The sequence below is a fragment of the Thrips palmi genome, unplaced genomic scaffold (assembly GCF_012932325.1).
Source record: "Thrips palmi isolate BJ-2018 unplaced genomic scaffold, TpBJ-2018v1 HiC_scaffold_18, whole genome shotgun sequence".
In the NCBI taxonomy this organism is placed as follows: Eukaryota; Metazoa; Arthropoda; class Insecta; order Thysanoptera; family Thripidae; genus Thrips; species Thrips palmi.
Window position 1 is genome coordinate 18,361,004 of NW_023144627.1, and position 22,886 is coordinate 18,383,889.

Consider the following 22,886-nt stretch of genomic DNA (forward strand, 5'->3'; position numbering starts at 1 on the left):
GTCTGCGTTCTCATTTTTGCTGCCGCCACTCATGCATCCCGTCAGTCGTAAGTTTGCCGCGTATGTCTGTTTGCACACTGATGAAACACAGCAGGCCGCCGCACTGCTTCGCATCGCTCCGCATTGACCGCGACGACAGATCGCCTCAAAGGCGCGGCAAGGCGAGGCCCGGCGGCTGGCCTCAGTCACACCGCAGCGCTCTGCGGCTCCCCGCGCAGACTGAGAGCCGTTTTCGTCGCCCTGTCTCTCTCGCGCTCGAAGGGCGTTGCGCACAGGTGCGAGAGAGACGGAGCGGCGAAAACGACTCTCGGTCTGGCGGCTGTAAACGTGTCGACACTTGGCGGATGCTGGGCCAAACAGTAAACCAGCTTCGACGTGCCCAATGCCCGATCAAAGATCTCCTTCATGGAACGAACGCGCACTGACACTGGCACGGCCGCCAGACACAGGCCACTTATCCGTCTAGCGGGAATCTAAACTGACGAGGGAAGCAGCATCGAGAAAACTAGAGCCTAATGCGAAGGCAGCACGGCCAACCAGCTAGTGAAAGAACAGGAGCAACAAAAGCCAAGAGGAAATTTTTCAATTTTGCATGTTGACAAAATTTCCTCTTGTTTATGTTGGCTAATACTGTTCTATGTTCGGTATATTTTCAAATAAGAACCGTCTTTGCTTTTCCCTTGTTTCGTTTTTGTTTCAGGAGTGAATGAGCCGAAGAAGGGACATCCAGCCGTTGTTGCAAATGCAGCCTGGAATCTTGAAACATCCGGATGGTTGAAGCCTCAGCCTTTACCAAGCATCATCTGCTTTCATTGACGTTAGGTTAGGTTAGGTTATTTTTTTTACCGTGCATTGTTGAAAAGTTGAGATGTCGGAAATCCGTCTCGTTGCATTGGGTCGCCTCACGTTGTGCTAGCTCCTCTCAGCACCGCTGCGGTGTGACGCTGTAACGTTGGCGCCGTTTATTACCGCCGCCAGTGTTGGCAGCATTGCGTGGCATTTCTCGAGTCACGTGTCGCCTCGCCCTGATTGCCCTGGCAGCCCTGCGCGTGCGCGTCGCGTCGCACCCCGCGGCCTGTGTTCTGCCCAGCTGCCTCGTCGACTTGGTCGGCGCTGATTGAATTATTGCACTCACATATTACTCAAATGTTGACGGCGCATCCGGCCGGCGAGACGGACCGCGGCGACCCAGCAGCGCGCCGCCCGCGTCTCCCACGCGTCTGTACACTGTACCCACCCAGCCACTGCATGGAGGCCGCCGCAAGCGGGCAAGGATCTAGACGCGTTTTGAGCTCCAGGGTCGCTAACTGGTACTCGAATCGAGCGTGTGACCCCACCAATGGATTCCTCGTGCGGAGAGCAATCCATAGGTGGGGTCACACGTTCAGTTCGGGCCCCATTCAGCGACTCTGGAGCTCAAAACGCGTCCGGGATTTTGACCGCCTCCACCGGTCTTCTGGCCCACTGTGCGACGTCGTTCCTGAAATTTTTGACGGCAGCGCGCCATTTTGGTCTGCCTTCCTTGCCAGGCTTGCCAGGCACTAAGTGCGCTGTCACAGGATGAGATACGCCGAGGTTTGGGGGTGCGCCTCCGCTGCCTCCGCCGCCGGGCGGTGCCGGGGGTGTCGTCACCACGGCGGGGTATGCATCAAGCCGCACAATGGCGGCAAAACATAACGCTCACTTGAGGACCGCGGGGCCCTTGGCTCTGGCTCGGCCCTGGGCTGGCCCTCCGCGGGGCTCCGAGGGTCATAACTCGTCCCTTCCCGCGCCCCTCGGACAGAAGCCTCTAGTTGAGGTTAGGTCGCCCTCTGAGGACGCGCCGGCCTCCGTCAAGCGAGCCACTCGTCGTCCCCACAGGCTGCGTTGCCACGTGACTTTAGGAAAAAACTCAACACATCTGCGCGTTGTTGAAAAGTTGCCTACAGCAGACAGGGTGAGGTTCGCAATCCTTGCAGCATGGGTGCTTTTGCGTAGTATTTTGAGTACCTATGCGGCAACATGGCGTGAGGGTTTTTCCGAGACGTTTACATTCATCTCCGCGATTGCGGCGGCCCTGGTTAGGTTAGTCGGCCAGTGAAATCGCCGCTGCCTTGTGACTCTAACGATCCATACTGCGGAGCGCTGCCCTGCGAATGCAGGTACTTATATAGCCATAAATATCTCTTTTCACTGCGCCGTGGGTTATCCGAGACTAAGCCAAAATGATGAGTTCTCTCACTGAAGACTCGTTGGCTATTTTCCAGACCTGCGACTTTGCCGGACTAAGGGTAATTTGTAGCTCCCGGTGTCACGTGGTATCAATATGTTGATAGAACAAGTTGACGCATATTTTCTCTTTTCAATTACTAGTCTTGAGTGATGGCCGTAGGTTCTATAGTGTATCATCTTCTTTTTTTTCAGTTTGAATGTATCTTATTCAGCCCCATTGACTAGAGAATACGTGTTATTCATTTTTCTTTTTTCTTTCATGAGAATATTAAAACTTTTGATTATTAGTTTTTTTGTGTGTTATGTGGTTTTTGGTTCTTTGAAGTTCCATTTTTCGGTGATTATATGTGGGTAAAGGAAAACACACAATTCATTACAGATCCAACAAATTTATTGCTTACTTGACTATTACTAAACACGTTCCTTTCCAGATTGAAGAGGCGTTTAATGTATACAGAAATCACAGTATTCATTTCAAAGAGACGATACGTGGCCGACATTAAATTAATCAATAATTTAAAACAAGAATAGTGACAATTAACAGTTATAACAATTCTTCAAAAGACCCGGAAAATATAAATCATTCACGATCTCTGCTAAACAAACTATATAGAAAATAAATTAAGCTTAACTCATGACTGGTTTCAACCGTGCAGATCTCCGTAAGGTAGCAGGTTAACAAAGAACTTCTTACTGATCAAAATCATAACAGTAACATTCGCTTTTGCACATTGATCGTTGTTCGCTTAAAAACAACAAGAAGTCAAAAACTACATGCAAGAGACTGCTGCGAGTACGAGACTCGAACGAGCTTGCAACACGACTACAATAAATATGAAAGTTGAACGAGAAAGTTACGCGGATTTCACTGAACCAGATATTCCCGTCACACACACGGCCCTTGTCGAGCTGTGCGATTTTTTTTAGTATACTGTGGAAAAAATGGATTATCACAATTTGAATGGTTCAACGAAGCGAGCGAATAGTTGGTTCAGTGAGCTCCGTGTACGTTTCCGCACCAACATAGTCCAAATTTGTACTATTTCCACAAAATACAAAAGCATCTGAATCGCTGGAAACGCAATACAAATTTCTGCTTTTAACCTTATGAGATCAGGCCATTTAAATAAATAAAACAAAAGATTTCATGACTAAGCACATAGTGCTAGTTTATATTGCGTGGCTATAAATTGAATAATCTTTGAGCTGGCAAACCTCACTGTACAAATATTTTGGCATGTATAATACAATAGAAAGTATATGAATGATCTAAAACATAATAAAAAGACAGCCAAACACAACACCAGCAAAACATTCTGTAACATTTTCTCTTTGTCTCAACGAGTCTTGAAGTTCCGATTATCTGATCTAGGGCGTATACATAATAGTTTATATTAGGCAATGTCCTAAGGACATTGTAACTTTGTTATATATGTTGGTATTTCGAATTTAAAACGTCCAAAATAAAGAAGATAGAAATAGTTGTCTCGATTTTGTAGCAGATACGTATACGATTGTTTGTAGGTACTTGATAATACTTATTTTAGAGGAGCAGAGGATCGGAAAATATCCTGTGAAAACATATATGTATATAATATATATCAAATAGCAGAAGAGAGGTACAGCAGACCTCGTAATTTTTCTACATGAGCAATTAGAAAAGAGTTTTTCATTTTTGTATTTTATACACATGCTAGTATACCTTTTGTTTGTTGGGTCTGCCTCGATCACTCTCAGCTCAATCTCATCTTAAATTAAATATTAAAGTTGGTATACACAATTATAGGATAGGGTCATTTGTGAACATAGTTCACTTATCACATTGATGAGGGGATGGGGAGTTGGGCACCGAGCTTTATTTGGTAAGGAAGCCCACTATCTACTTCCAAACATGAAATAACGATTCACGTTCTAATTTCCGTATACTCGCATTTTTCTAAAAGGTAATACCATCACTGGTTTACACTGGGATATGGTAGAAAGCCCTAATTGCGGGCAACATACAAACATCACCATCAGGCTAAATTGCACATTCAAATACATACGAAATAGTCAACATTAACTCACACGTGGGCACATTTAAAAACAAATGGCAAGAAAAATGTGCGAAAGAGGAAGGTAGATCTCAGCATAGAGGATCAGAAAGGAATGATTATGGAAGTCACTTTGTACACCTATGCTTCTAAAGAAACTTGAAAGAAGAGTCATTCCTAACACGGTTTTAGTTTTTTATACGATAAGGTAACCGAGCTGCTCACTGGGGTCGGCATGTGGCCGTATTGCACTTTACACGTACTTGCTGCTCAGCTGCTTGGCGAGCTCAGTGTACTTGAGGAACTTGGAGTGCGGGCTCTCCTCGAAGGCGGGCGGCGCCTGGGGAGACTTGCCGGGCGACGGGGCCCCGGGGTTGGCGGAGGACCCGTTGGAGGTCTTGGACGACGACGCGCCGGGGGTGGGGGGTTGCGCCGCCGCCGCCGCGGCCTGCGCCGCCTGGTGGGCCTTGATGGCCACGGGGTCCGGGATGGCGCCGTCCTTGACGAAGTGCATCTTGGACAGGTGGTGGCGGTACGCGCCCTTGGAGATGAAGGGCGTGTCGCAGAAGGCGCACTTCATGACCGAGTTCTCCGTCATGATGGCGTCGTTGCACGCCCAGCTGAAGGCCAGGATGGCCCCGGGGGTGGTGGAGGGAGGGACCGACGCCGCGCTCGCCGACGCCGAGCTGTTATTGTTGTTATTGTTGTTGTTGTTGGCGGCGTTGGAGCGGTTGTGGCGGTGGGTCTCAGTCTTGTCGCACAGCTTCTGCAGGGCGGCGAGCGGGTGGCTGCTGCCCTTGGCCCCCGTGCCGCCCCCCTCGCCGCCCCCCGCGCCCGACAGGCTGTCGAACATGGAGGACAGCGCGCCGAGGGAGGACTTCCGGTCGGACGAGCTCCGCGGGGTGGAGCGCTCGCTGGACGCGGGGCTGGCGGCGGGCAGGGGGGTGTGCCGGGGGCTGTGGGTCGGGCTGTCGCCGTGGTTGGGCCCCACGCTACTCCGCCCCCGGCTCTCCGCCCCCACGCTCCGCCGGCCCTCCGAGTGCTGGTCGTCGGCGTCCCGGTCGGGCGTCTTGTGCGACCGGCTGGCCACGCTCTCGCGGTCCTCGTCCTCGTCCTTCTCGCGCTTGATGTCCAGGGCCGGCGCGCGCACCCTCTCGTTGACGTCGTCGTGGTCGTCGTCGTCGTCGTGGTCTCTCCTCTCCCGCTTGATGGGCATGTCCTCGTCCTCCGACTCGCGCTTGGGCGACATGCGCTTGTCGGGCGTCGTCCTGGGCGTGTGGTGGTCGGACTTGCGGTCCGGCGTCATGGCCTCGGGCCGGCCCGCGCTGCCGCCGCCCCGCTCCGACATGGACGACGACTCGCTGCCGCTCCGCTCCCGGCGGTGGTACATCTGCTGCTGCTGCTGGTGGTAGGAGCGCAGCAGGTTCATGGTCTGCGGGTCGACGAGCGGCTTGGTGTAGTCCACCGTCTCGTCGATGCCCAGCCGCTTCAGGATGCTGGACCCCATGGGGGCGCCGGGCGCCCCGGGGCCGGGAAACGCCGCGCCGTGCCGCGCCCGCGAGTCGAAGCTCTTCTCGATGAGCTTCTCGATGGCGCAGAGCACTGACGGCGAGTCGCTCTTGGCGCCCTCGGCCTTGGGGGCGTCCTTGGGGCTGCCCGGCGTGTCCGAGGCCGGCGACGTCCGCTCGTCCTTGCTCTTCCTCGCGTCCCGCAGCGACGTGGGGCTCTCCGGGGACAGCACGCTGCTGGACAGCAGCGCGTTCTTCAGGAGGTTCCGCTGGTCGGGGGTGATGATGCCGCCGCCGACGCACAGCCGCACGTGGTCCACGAACACGGCCGTCTCGATCTTCTCGCCGCACTTCTCGCAGGAGATCTTGGTGGTGAGGCCGAGGTCGCGTCCAAGGTCGCGGCCGAGGTCGCGGCCCAGGTCGCGGCCCAGGTCCCTGGGCAGCTTGACGCCCATCATGGAGGCCTCGCCGTTCTTGAGCTCGTTCTGCGCGCGCTCCAGCTCCAGCAGCTTGCGCACCGGCAGCGACTTTTTCCGCTTCTCCCGCGTCTGCCGCCGCCGGCCGCCGGACTCGGTGATGGAGCGCATGATGTGCTCCTTGTAGTGCTGGTTCTTGACCATGTGGTTGCTGAGATCCTTGAGCGAGCTGAAGGCCTGGTCGCACACCTTGCAGGTCAGCACGGCGCTCACGTGACTACTGGCGCCCGCGTTGTTGGGGGTGGACGCCGGCCCCGCCGAGGCCGCCGCCGAGCCGCTGGGGGCGGGCTGGCCGCCGGGCCCGGGGGGCTTCTCGCCGTCGCTCGACTTCCAGGAGATGATCTGCTCCTGCGAGATGATGTTGGTGTAGTGCTGCGTCTGCTGCATGTGCTGGGTCATCTCGGCCAGCGAGCGGAACGACTGGCCGCACCACATGCACTTGAGGATCTGGCGCGTCTGCTCGGCGCCCTTGCCCAGCCAGACGTCCTGGCCGCGCACCAGCTTCCTGGGCAGCGGCATGGTCTCCTTGATGAGCATGTTGAGGTCGGACGGCGACTTGCCCGAGTGGTTGGGCGACGGCGTGGTGGGCGGGTAGTCTCGCTCGCGGTCGCGCTCACGCTCGCGCTCTCGTTCCCGCTCGCGCTCTCGCTCGCGCTCGCGCTCGCGGCCCGACGGCGGCGGCGGTGGCGGCGGCTGGATGGACGGCACGGGGACGTTGACGCCGCAGTGCTTGGCCTCCTTCATGTGCGTGGTGAGCGCGGCGAGCGACGGGAAGCTCTGTTTGCACCACACGCACTTGAGTACGTCCTTGGCGGTGTCGGCGCCCTTGTTGAGCCAGTGGCTCTGCCACGCGCTGTGCCGCCCGGTGGCGCCGGGCGCGCCGGGGCCGCCGGGCATGAGCGGCCGGAACATCTCGTCGCTGCCGAGCTTGGACAGCTCGCTCATCTTCTCCAGGGCCTTGGTGGCGTCGGACGGCGGGCCGCCCTTCAGCTTGCCGTTCCACAGCGACGGGTCCAGCATGGCGGCGGCCGCCGCGGTGGCCGCGTTCGGGCTGCTGTTCTTGGGCGACATGCCCGACGCGGCGGCCACGGCGGCGGCGAAGTACGGGAAGTGGGAGGCCACGACGGGGGACGTCCACGGCGACACGACGTTCTTGAAGTCGGCGGCGACGCGCGCGGCCTTGCGGGAGGGCTGCGGCGACAGCATCGGCGCGTCGTCGTGGCCGCGCTTGCGGCTCGACCCCATGGACAGGTCCAGGGCGCCGCCGTCGGGCTCGGGGGAGTCGGGCTTGCTCAGGTTGAGCGCGTCCGCGTCGCGCTCGCGCTTCGAGGAGGGCTTCTTGCTGAAGTCGAGCGCCGAGCCGTCCTCCGTGGGCGAGGACGGCGGCGAGCTGAGCGGGTGGTTGGGCGGCGAGGACGACGATGACACGTGTGGGGAGATGGGTCCCCGCGTCAGCGGCGCCATCAGGCGGTGCGGGGACACCCCCAGCAGGGCCGCCACCGCCGACTGGGCCTGCAGCGTGGCGGGCAGCGCCGCGGCGATGGCCTCCATGCCCGGCGGCAGCCCCGGCAGCCCCGGCAGCCCGGGCGGCAGGTCCGACTCCCTGGACGGGCACCGCGCCGACCCCACCGAGGCGCGGGAGTCCCTGGACGGGCAGCGACTGGGCGAGTCCCTGCAACACACAAAGCACCCCGTCAGCGTGGCACACGGAGACTACTTCTTCTGGCCCTACGGGGGTGGGGCGTCCACGCCGCCCCGCGCCGCGCACACTATTTAGCGCGAAGAGTCCGCCATTACCGTAAATCAACATACGCAAACAGAGGGTGGGGAGAGAAGCAGCGCGGAGGAGCCTGAGACACTGGGCCGACAGACTCGGACAGACATCCGCAGACATGCAGCAAGATACATGGCCGCGGTGGAGCCCGCAGGGGCGGAAGGCCGCGGAAGGGGGTGGGGGGCAAAACCAGCCACCCTTGGACCCTGGACGGTTATTGCCGGAGGGCCCGGAGGGGCATGGCCACTGCAGCCTTGGCGCTACTCGTGAAATAGAACAAAGATGCGCGGGACGCGGCGACGCGGGGCAAGGGGCGAATCTCAAGTGCGCGCAGATCTACGACCATAAAAAAAACACGCCCTCCGCGCGGGGATTTGAACCGTCAACCTACCGGTCGTCGTCCCTGCTGGCGGGCAGGCTAGCGGGCCTCGTGTTGTCGGCGGCGATCATGGGGTGCGGGGGCGGCGAGCACCCCGGCGAGCTGGCGATGTGCATGTCTTTGTCGTCGGCCTGGCCGTCGGCCTGGTCCGGGGCCGGCCGGGGCGATCCGACGGACGACGCGGACTCGTCGACGGCGTCCTCCTCCTCGCCGTCCTCCCTCTCCTGGCCGTCTGGCGGCGCGCCTTCCTCGCCTTCACCGCCCTCCCCTGCAACACAGAAACAGACCGCACCGTTACAAACAGGCACTTCACTTTTCTTGAACAGTGTAGTAGTGCGACCTTAACGAAGTGTTCGGTCGACATCGACGCTCCGGGTCGCTTTGTCGCCGCGCCACTTGTAATTTCCTCGGCCGGCAGACTGCGCCTCCGTCGCTCTGTCTCTCTCGCACTCGTGGGTGCCCCGTACAGGTGCGAGAGAGACAGAGCGACGAAAACGACCCACGGAATCAGTCTGCAGAAAGCAAATTACTGAGACAGAGGCGCCGCCACTTAGGCTGTCTCTCTCGCACTCATGGACAGTCCCGCGCGGGTGCGAGAGAGACAGAGAGACGCGGCACTGTTCAGACTCCAGCCGAACGCCTCGGTGACGGGGAGGCCAGGCCAGTCCGGAGCCGTTTTTATACTTGTCGATGTGACTCCCATTTCCTGCGCCAGCGGCAACGGGGGCAACAGAGTGCGCTCATGCAAACGCAAGGGGCGGCCCCGGCGCCTCCAAGAGTGTTGATGAGAGAAGGAAAGAGAGAGAGACAAAGACAGAGAGAGACAGAGAGAAAGGCACAAGACCAACATCCACCGCGCGCCCGCTCTGAGACGGGGAAAAACAGTTGGCGATGCCACGATTGTTTGATGGGCCACCAAACCCTGCAATTAGTACAAACTTTGCAGGGGTTAATTTTAATTAGAACGGGCGGGGAGGAAAGAGAGAGAGACAAAGACAGAGAGAGAGAAACTGGCCTTATCTCTTCGACTGTCAGGCGCGTCTCGAGCGGTCTACCTTCTATTCAAAGTGAAGGCGAGGACCAAGATTAAGTCACGTGCAGGTCCAACCAAAAGGGTTGCACGATTTGGATTTAAATTCTCCCGCCGCTTGTCAAAACAGAGTGGCACCAACACTGCAGAAATCACCATCAAAAGACGATCTAAATCTTTTGCAGTCCCCGTGCGTGAGGGCAACCTCAGTCGTGCAGAGACCTGGCGGCATTTTTCCTCACTACTGACCTCCCTGAAAAAGTGGAGCCACCGAAAGGGTGGGATCTGGAAACGAAATCAGGGGAGGGGGAGGGGGGGGGATGCGCGCCACGCGGCGCAACGGCCCTCCTGGGGGCAAGGATGTATGTCCTGGGGGTGCGGGGCGCGGAGCACGTCACGCGGCGACACACGGAAACAACCTGGTAAGCGGCCTCACGGCGCCAAGACCGGCGCCCCGTCTGTCCGTGAACCAAAACATTCTTCAATAAATCAGTGTGCCACCACGTGGCGAGCCGAGCGTAGCAAAGCGACCCCACTTTTTTCCGGCCCGCTCCTCGGGCCCTTCCTTTTCGCACCTTTCCCCGCCGCTCGCTCTGTCTCTCTCGCACCCCCACGGGCCCTACGGGACGCCGCACGAGTGCGAGAGAGACGGACAGACGGAGTCAGGCGTCGCCGCACCTGCAAGCCTCGCCTGCAAGGCGGATTGCCCCCGACGGCGACCCTCGGTCATGTCTGCTCCAATTTCCAGCCGGGCCGCGGCGAGCACTCGAATTTGGCGCCAAAAAGGAGCGAGAGAGACAGAGGAAATTAGCGAGGCCTACTTCAGCCCGGACAGCTGACATAGGTTCGTGGCTGCTCTCTTTTTTTGTCGGGGATTTTCTTTATCCGTCTCTCTCTCTCTCTCTCTCTCTCTCTCTCTCTCTCTCTCTCTCTCTCTCTCTCTCTCTCTCTCTCTCTCTCTCTCTCTCTCTCTCTCCCTCTCTCGCCCGATCGACCCCGTCCGGCCTTGATCGAGTCGCCGTCAGCCGCACGGGGAAGTGAGACTCGGGGTGACGCGCAGATAAAAACCGGCGTCGATTAAAGACGAATCTGGACAACTCGCGCCGCTCGCGCCCTCCTCATTAAAACTAATTTATCCTGGCCGGTCTGGCCCGCTAATCGCGCTTTGGCGCCGAAAGCGACCGGGGCAGGCGAGGCACCCAGAGCCACCAACCCCCGGTCTAATAAGTGCACTCGAGCCGCGTCATTAGGCGGGCCTTCGTCAACGTCCCAAGACGTCCAAATAATCCCCGCTTTTTCTCCTTCTTTGAGATTCTGTCACCACCACGGCCGGAGCGACAGAGACAGAGCGAAATATAATTAAAAGTCGTAATGTGATTAGGAGCACCGGCAGCACCAGGGTGTAGTGACGATCACCCCCCTAACGTAGCGTCGCCCCTTCCCTTTAATGCTTTTGTTTTGCTCCCTCGCCCTTTGTCTGACCGGCCATCCGTCTCTGCCCTTCTAGTTTACTGCGGTCGCACATCCAAAACCTCACAGTCTCGCAGCCCCACACAGTGTGCCCTCACAGGGGCCAGTTGCGTCGCCTAACGTGCTGCCCTTACCCTCTCAAGGAACCGACTTTGTTTGCAACGCCGTAGAAAAAAAATCGCGAAAAAAAAGTGAAATTTTTGGTGACGCAAACCCGTGCCAAAGCGTGGCGTATTTCACGTTACGGCCGGTGTAGCGCCACTTGGCGCCAACAATAAAACGGCCAAACAAATGAGGGCGGTTAATTCAAGACGGGAATGACGAGGCCGGCTGATTTAGGGCCTCGCCGAGGTCGCAACCTGGAGGCCTGAAGGGCCCGAAGGAGTGGAGGCCGTTCCACAGTGGGCCAGAAGACCGGTGGAGGCGGCCAAAACTCTAGACGCGTTTTGAGCTCCAGAGTCGCTAAACAGGCCTCGAACCGAACTTGTAACCCCACCAATGGATTCCTCGTTCGGAGAGCAATCCATTGGTGGGGTCACACGTTCGCTTCGAGTCTCATTTAGCGACTCTGGAGCTCAAAACGCGTCTAGAGTTTTGGCCGCCTCCGCCAGCAGCAGGATGGCCTCCACCGGCACGACCTCCACCAGCACGACCTCCACCACCACCAGCAGGGCCTCCACCGGTACGGCCTCCACACGACTGCCCGTCGCATCGGGAGGCCGATATATTAAAAATACGATCATCGTAAAGTCCGGTAATGGATGTACCGCAGCTAAGCCGTGCCGAGCCGCGCCGTGACGCACCCCTCTAACTCCTCTGTCTTTGACAGGGCGTCTGACGGCCTTTCCCTTTGGAGCGCCGCGCGACGAGCGGACGAGGAGCGGCGACGGTTAAATCTAGAGCTAATTGTGAGCCGAAGTGGGAGTTAGGTGTCCCCGCGGCGAGGACAGGCCGGGGTTCCCGTGGGACGCCACACAGTGGACGCCACCGGTCCGGAGCGTCGTAAAAGCGAAACCGCTGCCGTTTCGTTTGATTCGGCGCTTGTTTATTTCATTGTTACAAGGCGCACAGTGGGCCAGAAGACCGGTGGAGGCGGCCAAAACTCTAGACGCGTTTTGAGCTCGCCAGAGTCACTTAACAGGACTCGAACCGAACGTGTGACCCCACCAATGGATTCCTCGTTCGGAGAGCAATCCATTGGTGGGGTCACACGATCGGTTCGAGTCCCATTTAGCGACTCTGGAGCTCAAAACACGTCTTGAGTTTTGGCCGCCTCCACCAGTCTACTGGCCCACTGTGCGCCGCGGGGAAGCACCTTGACCCCGAGCCGAAGCCGAGCCGAAGCCGAGCCGCAGACCGATTCCGAGAGTCGCTTTCGCCGCTCTGTCTCCCTCGCACTCATGGGGCGCCCCGTAGAGGTGCGAGAGAGACAGAGCGACGAATCAGTCGGCTGCGTCATTACAGGCGAGCGCACCTTGACCCCCCGGAGGTGCCCGGGGGGCGAACCGAGCCGATGCAGTGAGTAAACAACCCCATCCATACCGTGATATCATCTTCATTGTCTCCCGATAAATAATCGTACATCACCCGGCCCGTTTCGCGCGGCGCGGCGCTGCAGCGCCCCAGTCACAATGTGTACAGAAGCAGCCAAGGAACGAACCGGCCATTCCAAGGAAGGCGGGCTGCAGGGCCAGGCAGGGCGAGGGAGTGAAGCGGGATAACATAAGAATTTACGACGAGCGCGTGACGTGACGGACGCAGATAGCAGGGCGAAAGGGAGTGCCGCTCTGTCTCTCTCGCACCCCCCACGCCCCGACGGCGCGGCCCGCGAGTGCGAGAGAGACAGAGAGAGAGTTTTGACGCGGCCCGCAGCGAGGGCGAGAAGGGGAGCGCGCCGCCATGGGCTGCCATGGGCACCACCACCCACCGGGCGTCGAGCACCGCGTCGATCGTCGCTCCGTCTCTCTCGCACTCGCGGCGCGTGACGCTCGGCGCGAGAGGGACAGACGACGGAACGCAGTGCGGAATCAGGCGGGTGCACTACGACCGGGCCGCCGGACAACTTCGTCGGCGACGTCCCCGAGCGATTTCTCTCTCTCTCTCTCTCTCTCTCTCTCTCTCTCTCTCTCGCACCCCTAGGCACACACCATGAGTGCGAGAGAGACAGAGCGACAAGTGTCGACCGGCCGACAAGAGACGGGGGCGTCAATCGGACCAACTTGGAGGCAGCCAGATCACGATAAGCGGCCCAGGCGACCTGTGAGAATCGTTCCGACGTCGGCCGGCCAAGGCGGCCAAGGCGGCCTTCCCCCGAAACTTAATTAGTGTTGAAATGCTGGAGGGAGACGTTTGTTTCCGAGGCCCCGCAGCTGTCCGTCCCCGGCAGGCCTGCCGCTCAAAACTGTTTCGACTTTAAATTGGACCCGTTCGCTGCTGCTATACTCGCTGCTGCTGCGATTCTCGCCCGTCGGACCCGCACCCCCACCACCCTGCCCCTGGTGAATTCGAGAGAGAGAGAGAGAGAGAGAGAGAGAGAGAGAGAGGAGAAAGGCGCGCTTCGATACTCATTAGCAGTGTCGGGGACGTTTACGGCTGCGATGAATTGGAGGCGCCCAGCCCGAGCAGCCAGCCAGCAAGGCGGAGTCCGAGAGTCGCTCTGTCTCGCCTGAAAGGTAGACAAAATTTGCCCCCTCCGAAAGGCCACGTCTGGATCCGCCACTGCGTGGCCACCACACTGCAGGGCTGCAGGGGCGGACAGCACCACTGTCCTAATGATGGCCTCCGCGATGCCACCACCACTACACTGCCGCCGCTTCGGGGAATCGGACCAAAACCAAAACAACAACAACAACAAAATAAAAACCGCGGCGCAACAACGCAACATGGCGGCCCGGCGCGACGGCCGCCGGTTGGTTGGCCGGTTGGTTGGCCGGGGCACTGCCGGGTAAATCGGCTCACGCTCTCCGATCGGCCCGCTCCATTGTCTCCTTGTACGCCCTGCAGTGCAGGCCCTGCAGGCCCTGCCCCCCGGAAAGGACATGCAGGCTCCACCTCCCGACGCGCGCGTGTGTGTGTGTGTGTGTGTGTGTGTGTGTGTGTGCGCGTGTGTGTGAGTGTGAGTGAGTGAGTGAGTGGTGGGGGTAGCGCGGCCCCGCTCTTGACTGACAGGCCATCCGCCCAGGCGGCCCGTCAGACCGCCCATTGGGCCCAGCCTCGGCGAGCCCCAGCCAGCGGGGCTCGTTCGTACGGCTTCGTCTCCTTTTTCTCTCCGCGAGTGAGTGACAAGGACGGGGAGAGAACGCCGCAGGCCCCGCCCACAGCACACTGCCAAAAAGGCGGCTGGGCCCTCCACTCTTTGTTGTTGTTGTTGCAGTTCCAGTAGCACATCCTTCGCCACACCGTCTTCGCCAATAAGAAATGACCAGAGAAAACGGTCGAGAGGGGAAAAAATAAATCGAAACGCGTCGTCGTTCAAAGACACACACACACACACACACACACACATACACACACGCACGCGCGCACGTCTTGGTGTGCGCGCGGTCCAGTAGTGACCATTGCATCGCTCAGCACCTGATCACAAAAGGACACGAAGAACAAAAGCAACACACACACACACATTGCAGTGGTGAAAAGTGGAAGGGGGTAGTCACCAAACCGAGACATGGCTTCGCTTTTAAATCACGCTCCGACTTATCTCCTTCTTTGTGTGTGTGTGTGTGTGTGTGTGTGTGTGTGTGTGTGTCGTACCAACCAACACACACACACAACAGAAGGACGCGGGACGTATTGGGTGCCGCCGGACGGGTACTGCGAGTATTACCCGCGTGGTTGACGGGAGGGTATCTGGTGCCTGAATCGGCTGCCCCCTCCCCTCCCCCCTCCCCTCCGGTGATGCATGCGCAGGCCGCGACTCTCTACTAATGCTGCGCGCGGTATCGACGTCTGGCTGCCAAAGGTATGCAAAAAGGGTTTGCCGGCCGTCTTCGCATTTTTGTTTATTTTTTTTAATTCGTGGTTTTTGATAGCGGCGGTGGAGGGCGGGCCCTTGTCGACGGGGTCCTCTACACGGCCACGGCGCGCCACGGCGGCGGCACCTTTGGCGAGCGACAGGCCGCGCCGAAACGTGCGCCCCCACAAAAGCAGTGCCAAGATTATTTCCCCCCTTCCCCTTGCCCCAGTCAACTGGCTCTGAAAGGGCTTTCGGGCGACTTCCGCGACGCCGTGCTGCTGGCAGTGGAGGAAGAGCGTCGGCAAAAAGGAAGAGGACGCCGGTGAGATTCGAACCACCGAACACGGTGACGGGTACGTCAGCGGCCGTCGCCGGCTCGTCAGGGCAGTATTATCCAGACTTTCCGGTCCCTGCTGAGGCGCTTACACACTGGCGCTCTCTCTCTCTCTCTCTCTCTCTCTCTCTCTCTCTCTCTCTCTCTCTCTCTCTCTCTCTCTCTCTCTCTCTCTCTCTCTCTCTCTCTCTCTCTGTGGCACACGCACCGCCGATTCGACATCGCCCGATCCGACGCGCGGATGCGAAGGCTGACCGTGCCGTGACGCAACAGTGTATCGCCGAAGACGGGATACTGTACTGATTTGCGGACCTCTCCAGTGGCCAGAAGACCGGTGGATGCGGTCGAAATCCCGAACGCGTTTTGAGCTCCAGAGTCGCTCAATGACACTCGAACCGAACGTGTGACCCCACCAATGGATTACTCTCCGAACGTGGAATCCATTGGTGGGGTCACACGTTCGGTTCCAGTCCCATTTAGCGACTCTGGAGCTCAAAACGCGTCTAGAGTTTTGTCCGCCTGCGCCGCGGTCGTGGCCCACTGTGTGGCGGAGACGCCACTGTGAAATCCGACGCGTCCGGACGCGGCGCTTTGCCGTGCTTTGCGATCCGGGGGGCTTATCTCAAGTGGAGCGGAGGTAAGGCCAGGGGTCGAAAAAAAAACGCCGCCGACGCCCGGACTCGAACCCGGGCCAGTCCGTCTCTAACGTCTTTAACGACCCCCTGATGACTGTCGACCCCTATGGCTCGGGTGATAACGGCACCCTTATCACGGTCCGTCCAGCCAGCGTCGCGTGGGGTGGGACGGCAACCATACGATACGAACAAGACACGCACACACACACACACACAAAGATCCGCCGTAAATCAGAATACGTCACATAAAATGTGATTCGTTATCAATGCGTCACCGAGAAGGACCGCCTTGCCGCCTGAGGCGCGCGGCGGCGCGGCCGGCCAGACGGAGCTGGCAGGCAGCAGGGCAGGCTGCGGCTAATCCCACACATTGCATGCACACACATTGCTATTGGGAGGACCTGACCCATTTATAATTTTTATTACCCCCGAAGCCAATCTGAGCAATCCTTTACGATCGCGGGGCGCCCTTCCCCGAAAGATTCTCGCGGTGTGCGCGCGAGCACCGGCGGCACCCCGACGTTTGCGTGTGTGTGTGTGTGTCGCCTCCATAAAATTGACGCACAAAACGGTCGCCGCCATCGGATTTCATAACCGGGCGAAATAAGCAATTTCCACACGCCACACAGCCACGCACGCCAGGCCGCGGACCCGCGAAACGGTCACGTAAAAAAAGGAGGGCAGGGGCTGAGGAGATCCTGGTGGCCACGTCACACACAGTCCGCGGGTTCGAATCCTCCCGCTGAGGAATTTCGATTTTCATCGAAATTGAAACAACGGCGACAGCCGGTGGTGCCATAAGCAGCCCACACGCGACGGAGAATAAAAACGCATCGGGCGACGACGGGATTCGAACCTCGGTCCGCGAGGCTTGCCCCACGCGCAGATAAACACAAGTCGCGGCGACCCCTTGTTTATGTGCGACAAGGGCCCACACACACACACACGCACAGAGCGCGTGTGCGATCCAGTAATGGCTGCAGGATACATTGATCGCTTTTGTTTATATTCGTCGCATTTATCACGCCGTCGAAGCCGTCTTCATAACATTGGCGTATTTACCGACGAGACGCGCCGAGGTGCGGCCAGAATGACTTTTCCTTGTCACACCCACGCGCGCGCGCCTGTGCCAGAGAGAAAGAGAGAGAGGGGAGAGAGAGAGAGAGAGAGAGAGAGAGAGAGAGAGAGCGCATTCCACGCACGCGAAAGACGCGTCCAGCTCGCCTCGCGTGTGACAAACGCACGCCTGTCCAACTGTTTTCTAAATCCTTTTTTTTTCCAGCCCCTCTTTCTGCCCCAATCTGCGCGCAGTCCGGCCCGGCCGCTCTCGGCCGAAACGCGCCCCGCGATTTGCTTCAAAAGTCGCGCGGCATGAATTACTGCAGACTGAGAGTCCGTCCTCGTCGCCCCGTCTCTCTCGCACCTGCAGAGGGCTCTAGGCGCAGCCTGAGTGCGAGGGAGACAGAGCGACGACTCTCGGAATCGGTGTGCCTGGTGGGTGGGGCCGCGAAAAGTGCGAATGCGCGCAGGAAACAATACAGAGGGTTGGAGCGGGCGCGGTGCAGGGCCTCGCCTCCAGCCAGCCTCCTTCAGCAATGTGTCATCTTTCTGGACAGCCATCTTCTCTCTCTCTCTCTCTCTCTCTCTCTCTCTCTCTCTCTCTCTCTCTCTCTCTCTCTCTCTCTCTCTCTCTCTCTCTCCCCTCGCCCATTACGACAAAGCTACTATCGATAAATCTGCGTGAATATACACGTGGGGCACAATAAGGGCGCCACCCTCACATCACGAAAAAGGTGTCCAGGAGGCTGAGTCGGCGGGGAGAGGGTGCCCATGAGGCACGGCCATGGGGCATGCGGAAAGTAAGGGTTGGGACGTCGGTCCTCGCCCAGGTCGCTGGCCCACCACATAAACTATTCGACATTAATTCTATCCCTCTCTCTGTCTCCGTCTATCTCAGTCTCTCTCTCTCTCTCATTCGCGCAACGTGACATGGGTTGCCAAGGTGGGCCAAGAAAAAGAGGCTCGGAAGTTTGGACGGAGCGCTGTCACGGCGGCGGCGGCTCGTCAGGGCCTGCGGAGGCCGAGGCCGGGCAGCCTCCCCCTTCCGGTGTGGTGGTGTCCGAGGCCGAGGCCGTGCGTCGGCCGAGACCCCTCGGTGGTGCTAATCAGTGCCGTTAACGAGAACAAATCCCCACAGTCAACAGACTGGCCTTCCAGTGGCCTATCAAGGAAGACGATCGCCCGTAAAGTCTCCTCAGGCCCTGCCTGGCCCTGCCGCGGCACTGGCAGGCCCACCGGCACTGCACTGTGGGACCGCGCGGTCCGGCCAAATGAAATCCAAACACGCTGCGCGCTGCACATGCCGGCAAAAATTAGTATTTCGGCCGGGGGTTCATCGCGCGAGTAAACTTCATTAGGAGCGCCCCAGTATGTGGCGCCACACCTATGCTGACTCACATCCCCACTGGCCGCCCCGCCCCGCCCCGCCCCGCCCGGTCAGTTCGATTAGCTCGAGATGAGACGCGGCAGCGCAGAGGGGAGAAATCTCGCCCCGAGCGAAGGTGGCCGACGTAGAGGCCGACGTACAGTGGGCCAGAAGACCGGCGCAGGCGGACAAAACTTTCGGCGCGTTCTGCGCTCCAGAGTCGCTCAGCAGGCCTCGAACCGAACGCGTGACCCCACCAATGGATTCCTCGTTCGGAGAGCAATCCATTGGTGGGATCACACGTTCGGTTCGAGTCCCATCTAGCGACTCTGGAGCTCAAAACGCGTCTAGAGTTTTGGCCGCCTCCGCCGGTCTTCTGGCCCACTGTGCGGAGGCGGCGAGGGAGAAGGTGCGGTGAGAGGGGTGCTTTGAGCTGCGCACGCTGCGCACAGCACGCCGCTTGCAGTGAGGTGCCGCAAGGGGTGGGTCACGTCAAGACAACCGGCGTGTCAGTGACACACGAGTGACACGTCTGCGACTCAGTGACCAATCAGTAACATGGCAATGACGTCACCGCAGTGACCAACTAGCCTCTGGCCAAGCAGTCAGTGACACGTCAGCGACCCGGCGGTAGCATGCCAGAGACCGAGCAAGCGGCTGGTGACGTGTCAGTGACACGTCAGTGACGCAAGGGCCGTGGGCGGGGGCAAGGCGGCGCCCTCGAGACGCGCGAGGAATGAAATGATGGATCGGCCGACATGTGAGGAAGGGGAGCAGGGCCCAGACATTCGCATGTAATCGGCCGGCTGATTGAAAGATTGATCAATTTATAGCTTATTGATTGACGAAAACAATGCACTTCGGACAGTGTTCGGACGGACGGCGCAGCGCGCAGCGGGCCGTCGTCGCGCCGAACGGTTCAATTCCAATTTCGAAAACCGGAGGGAAGTGCGCGGGAAAGGGAGCAGAGAGAGAGAGAGAGAAAGAGAGAGAGAGAGAGAGAGAGAGAGAAAGAGAGAGAGAGAGAGAGAGAGAGAGAGAGAGAGAGAGAGAGAGAGAGGCACTCCGTGGCTTGACTGACAGCCAGAGACTGCCCCACGAGCAGCACGCGGACACAGACACAGACGGACAGTCCAGGAGACAACAGAGGTCCCCCTTCCCTCCTGGACACTCCCTGGACGGCGGCGCAATGAGAATGATTCCGTCCTGCTCACAGTGTTCACACAGACGGTGACGATCGACCCGTTCATGAAGGTGAGAGGCAGATTCTACTAGCAGTGTGGTAACGCGGGCTGAGGCCTCTGCTCCTGCTCTACCCGCCAAGGGCGGATCCAGAGACAGAGTCAAGGAGGGAGGAAGATGTCGCCAAAGTTGCCTTACATACGGGGGCAAAGTGCCTCTATTTGCCTCTCTTTCTCTCTCTCTCTCTCTCTCTCTCTCTCTCTCTCTCTCTCTCTCTCTCTCTCTCTCTCTCTCTCTCTCTCTCTCTCTCTCTCCCGGACAAGTAGGCCACGGCGTCCTCGTGCACGACGCTGGACGTGATTTGCGCAAAACAGAGTGAAAACTTGTGTCGGCTGTCGTGTCCCTGTCACGCGTCCCTGTCACGTCACCCGCTCGTCACGGCGGCCTGTCCGCCGTCACGCGAGCCCTGTCCACCGCGTGACTGACGCGCTGCAGCCAGCGTGCAGTTAGCACGTGTGTCGGCCAGCACGGCCCTTGCGTCGCCGGCGGACGGACGGACAGATCGACGGACGGACGGACGGACACGACAAAGAAGAGGTAAAGGCGAGTAACAAAAGAAAGACGCAGCAATGAACCGAGACAAAGATGACGTGTTCTCGACAGTGAAGAGCACACTGTCCGTCACGAGGCTGCTTGGTCGCGTCTGGTCCTTGCCCCTGCCCCCCCTCCTCTTCTCTCTCCCGGCCGCGGGCAACGCAACATCTCGATGGTAATTGATTTGTAGGGCGTTGCAGAACAAGGCACGCTCTGTCGCCGACAGGCTCGCTTCGCTCCGGTTGCCTACCCGGCCGGGGACGCTTGCCCGGCTTGCCCGCGGCGGTCCGGCCCGGCCGGCCAGACGTCGCGGTTGCCTTAGGGACCCTTCACCGGCCTTCTAGCCCACCGCGCCCCGCCCCTCCGCTGGGGGTCTGGGCGACACGTCGCGGCCCGTCACTGCGTCACCGCAGGGCCGTCATCCGTTTGATGGATAGGGAGCGACACAGGATGTGGCGGGGCGAAGCGGGGCGCGGGGAAAGGGCAGGCAGTCCTCAGGTGACTCCTCGTCCTGGAGGACCTTGTCCGAGACACTCCTGTTGGCTCCGCGCGCGCGCCACTGAATCCCTGCCGTCGAGTCCCGCGCGCGGGGAAAAATAAAAAAATACGCGCGCGGCGGGCTCGGGAGTCGAACCCGGGCTCTCCGCAAAAGTCAATGTCATCCATCGCGTATGACAACGCCCCCTTGCCGGCTGCTCGCTCCATCTTCCGCGGAGTGGCATCTCATCCAGAATATTCGCCCTGTCCGTCAAGGCAGCGGTCAGCCGCCACACTCCGAAAGGAGCGCGTCGTCGCTCTGTCTCCCTCGCACTCGCGGCGCGGCCCGCGGGGGTGCGAGAGAGACAGACGGGCGGTCGCAGCTAGCCAGATCTCTGCAGCGTCATCCGCACCATTAGGGCAGTCTCCCAGGAATACGTGGCGGCGTCGCCCTGCCCGTCCTCCAGGACACCAAGGACCCCGGGGGCTCGTCGTCCCCGAAACGCGGAACGTGACGGACAGGTGACAACGCTCTGTCTCTCTCGCACCCGTACGGGACGCCCCGCGAGTGCGAGAGGGACAGAGCGACGAAGGCAGCGGCGTCGAGGCTTTGGTTCCACTTACTCGTGGCGAGCGCGTTGCCGTCGAGGTCGGCGTCGGTGAACTCACCTGCAAAAAACAGAAAAATTTGGGTTAGTCTCAACGGCATGGACACAGCCACAGGTCTCTGGAAACAAGAGACGGGCTTTAGGGAGCGCCCCCGCACTCGAGTCACTCCACTGCAAGTCAGTCCAGCGCCCAGCTGTTGGAAAGGAGCCGTGATCAGTCAAAGGTCCATCACCGACACCCGTCCCGTTTGCTCAGGTGGAGCCGGGCAGAGCCGAGCAGAGCGGCGCGCCGTGATGGATGGGACGAGACAGGGCGACGGGACGCGCCTCTGCCAGGGAATCGCTGAAAATGTATTCCAGCGTGATGCACTATTTGTCGTCGAGCAACGAGCAGTCTGGCGCTGCAGCAGCAGCAGGGGCGGCCCGGGCACGGGGTGCACGTCGGACAGTGGGCCAGAAGACCGGTGGAGGCGGTCAAAATCCTAGACGCGTTTTGAGCTCCGGAGTCGCTAGGACTCGAACCGAACGAGTGACCCCACCAATGGATTCCTCGTCCGGAGAGCAATCCATTGGTGGGGTCACACGTTCGGTTCGAGTCCCATTTAGGGACTCTAAAGCTCAAAACGCGTCAAGATGACATAACTTTTTTTCGAAGCGGTGCCGCCGATTGAAACAAAGCGACTTATTCTCCGCGCAACACAAACAAACGAAAACAAACTAGACCAGGTGTTCGCATGGTGAAGTGCAACGGCGTCAGCAGGGTTTGTCAACACGACGGCGAGCACACTGTGAGCAGCAACAACAACAACAACAATGGCCGCACACGATGGTCGCGCCAGTTATCACCATCTTAATCCGAGCTGTCATAATTATCGACGAATCGAAATAACAACATCGGCCGTCAATCAGTCCGTCACAAAGGCGGCATTGTGGCGACTGGCGGCGGCCAGACAAAACGGAGCCCTATTCCGCGGCCCTCCGAGAGTCCGCTCTCGTCGCTATGTCTCTCCCGCACCCGTGCGGGCCGCCCCATGAGTGCGAGAGAGACAGAGCGACTCTCGGCGTGAGTCCGCCGAGGCGAGCCTCCCGGGGCGTGGCTGATTGGAGAAAGGGAACCGAAGCAACCGAGGTATAAGGAAGGGTTCGATGGAAAGAGAATCAAGGTGGCGAGCAACAAGTCTGTCCTCGTCACTCGGACCTCGCGCAACGCGACGCGAGCAGAGCAGCGCGCCAATTGACGGATCGCCCGGCCTGATGGATGAGGATGACGTCACCCAGTGTGCCAACTTGACGAAAGGGACAGGGAGTGCCAACTTGCTCCAGAGTCGCTGAACAGAACGTGTGACCCCACCAATGGATTCCTCGTTCGGAGAGCAATCCATTGGTGGGGTAACACGTTCGGTTCGAGTCCCATTTAGCGACTCTGGAGCTCAAAACACGTCCGGGATTTTGACCGCACTGCAAAGTGGTCCTCCACGCAAAAGGGCGCCAGAAATTGCGACGGGCGCGGCCGGACGACCCCTTTGGGCTTACCCCGCTGCCTCTAAACGCCCCGACCGGCCATCATGTTGACGCAAACAGGCCGGCCTGCTCGGCACGCCACGGGCACGCCCGGCTGTTCCACCTGATTGACTCGTCATTCCGAGACGCCGATTACCGAGATGAGACCAGTCCGGTGTGTTCAAGACCCCACACCCCGCATTGCGCCGCCGCCGCCGCCGTTCAATCTCGAAAACTGGCCAAAACGCCTTTCGAGTTCTCGAAGCGCGGAAAGGCCAGACAGGCGGATCTGGTGTCG

General features: G+C 59.1%; 1 protein-coding gene across 1 annotated transcript in view; it reads right to left on the reverse strand.

The window, feature by feature from the left end:
- Positions 1 to 2,580: 2,580 nt before the first annotated feature.
- LOC117644901 (protein tiptop-like) overlaps positions 2,581 to 22,886 on the reverse strand; it is a 35,422-nt gene continuing 15,116 nt past the window's right edge. The window contains exons 2-3 of the mRNA XM_034384614.1: positions 8,394 to 8,649; positions 2,581 to 7,900 (exon numbers count right to left, since the gene is read on the reverse strand). Coding sequence (XP_034240505.1) covers positions 4,498 to 7,900; positions 8,394 to 8,649 — 3,659 coding nt within the window. The 3' untranslated portion in view covers positions 2,581 to 4,497. The remainder of the gene's footprint in view (positions 7,901 to 8,393; positions 8,650 to 22,886) is intronic.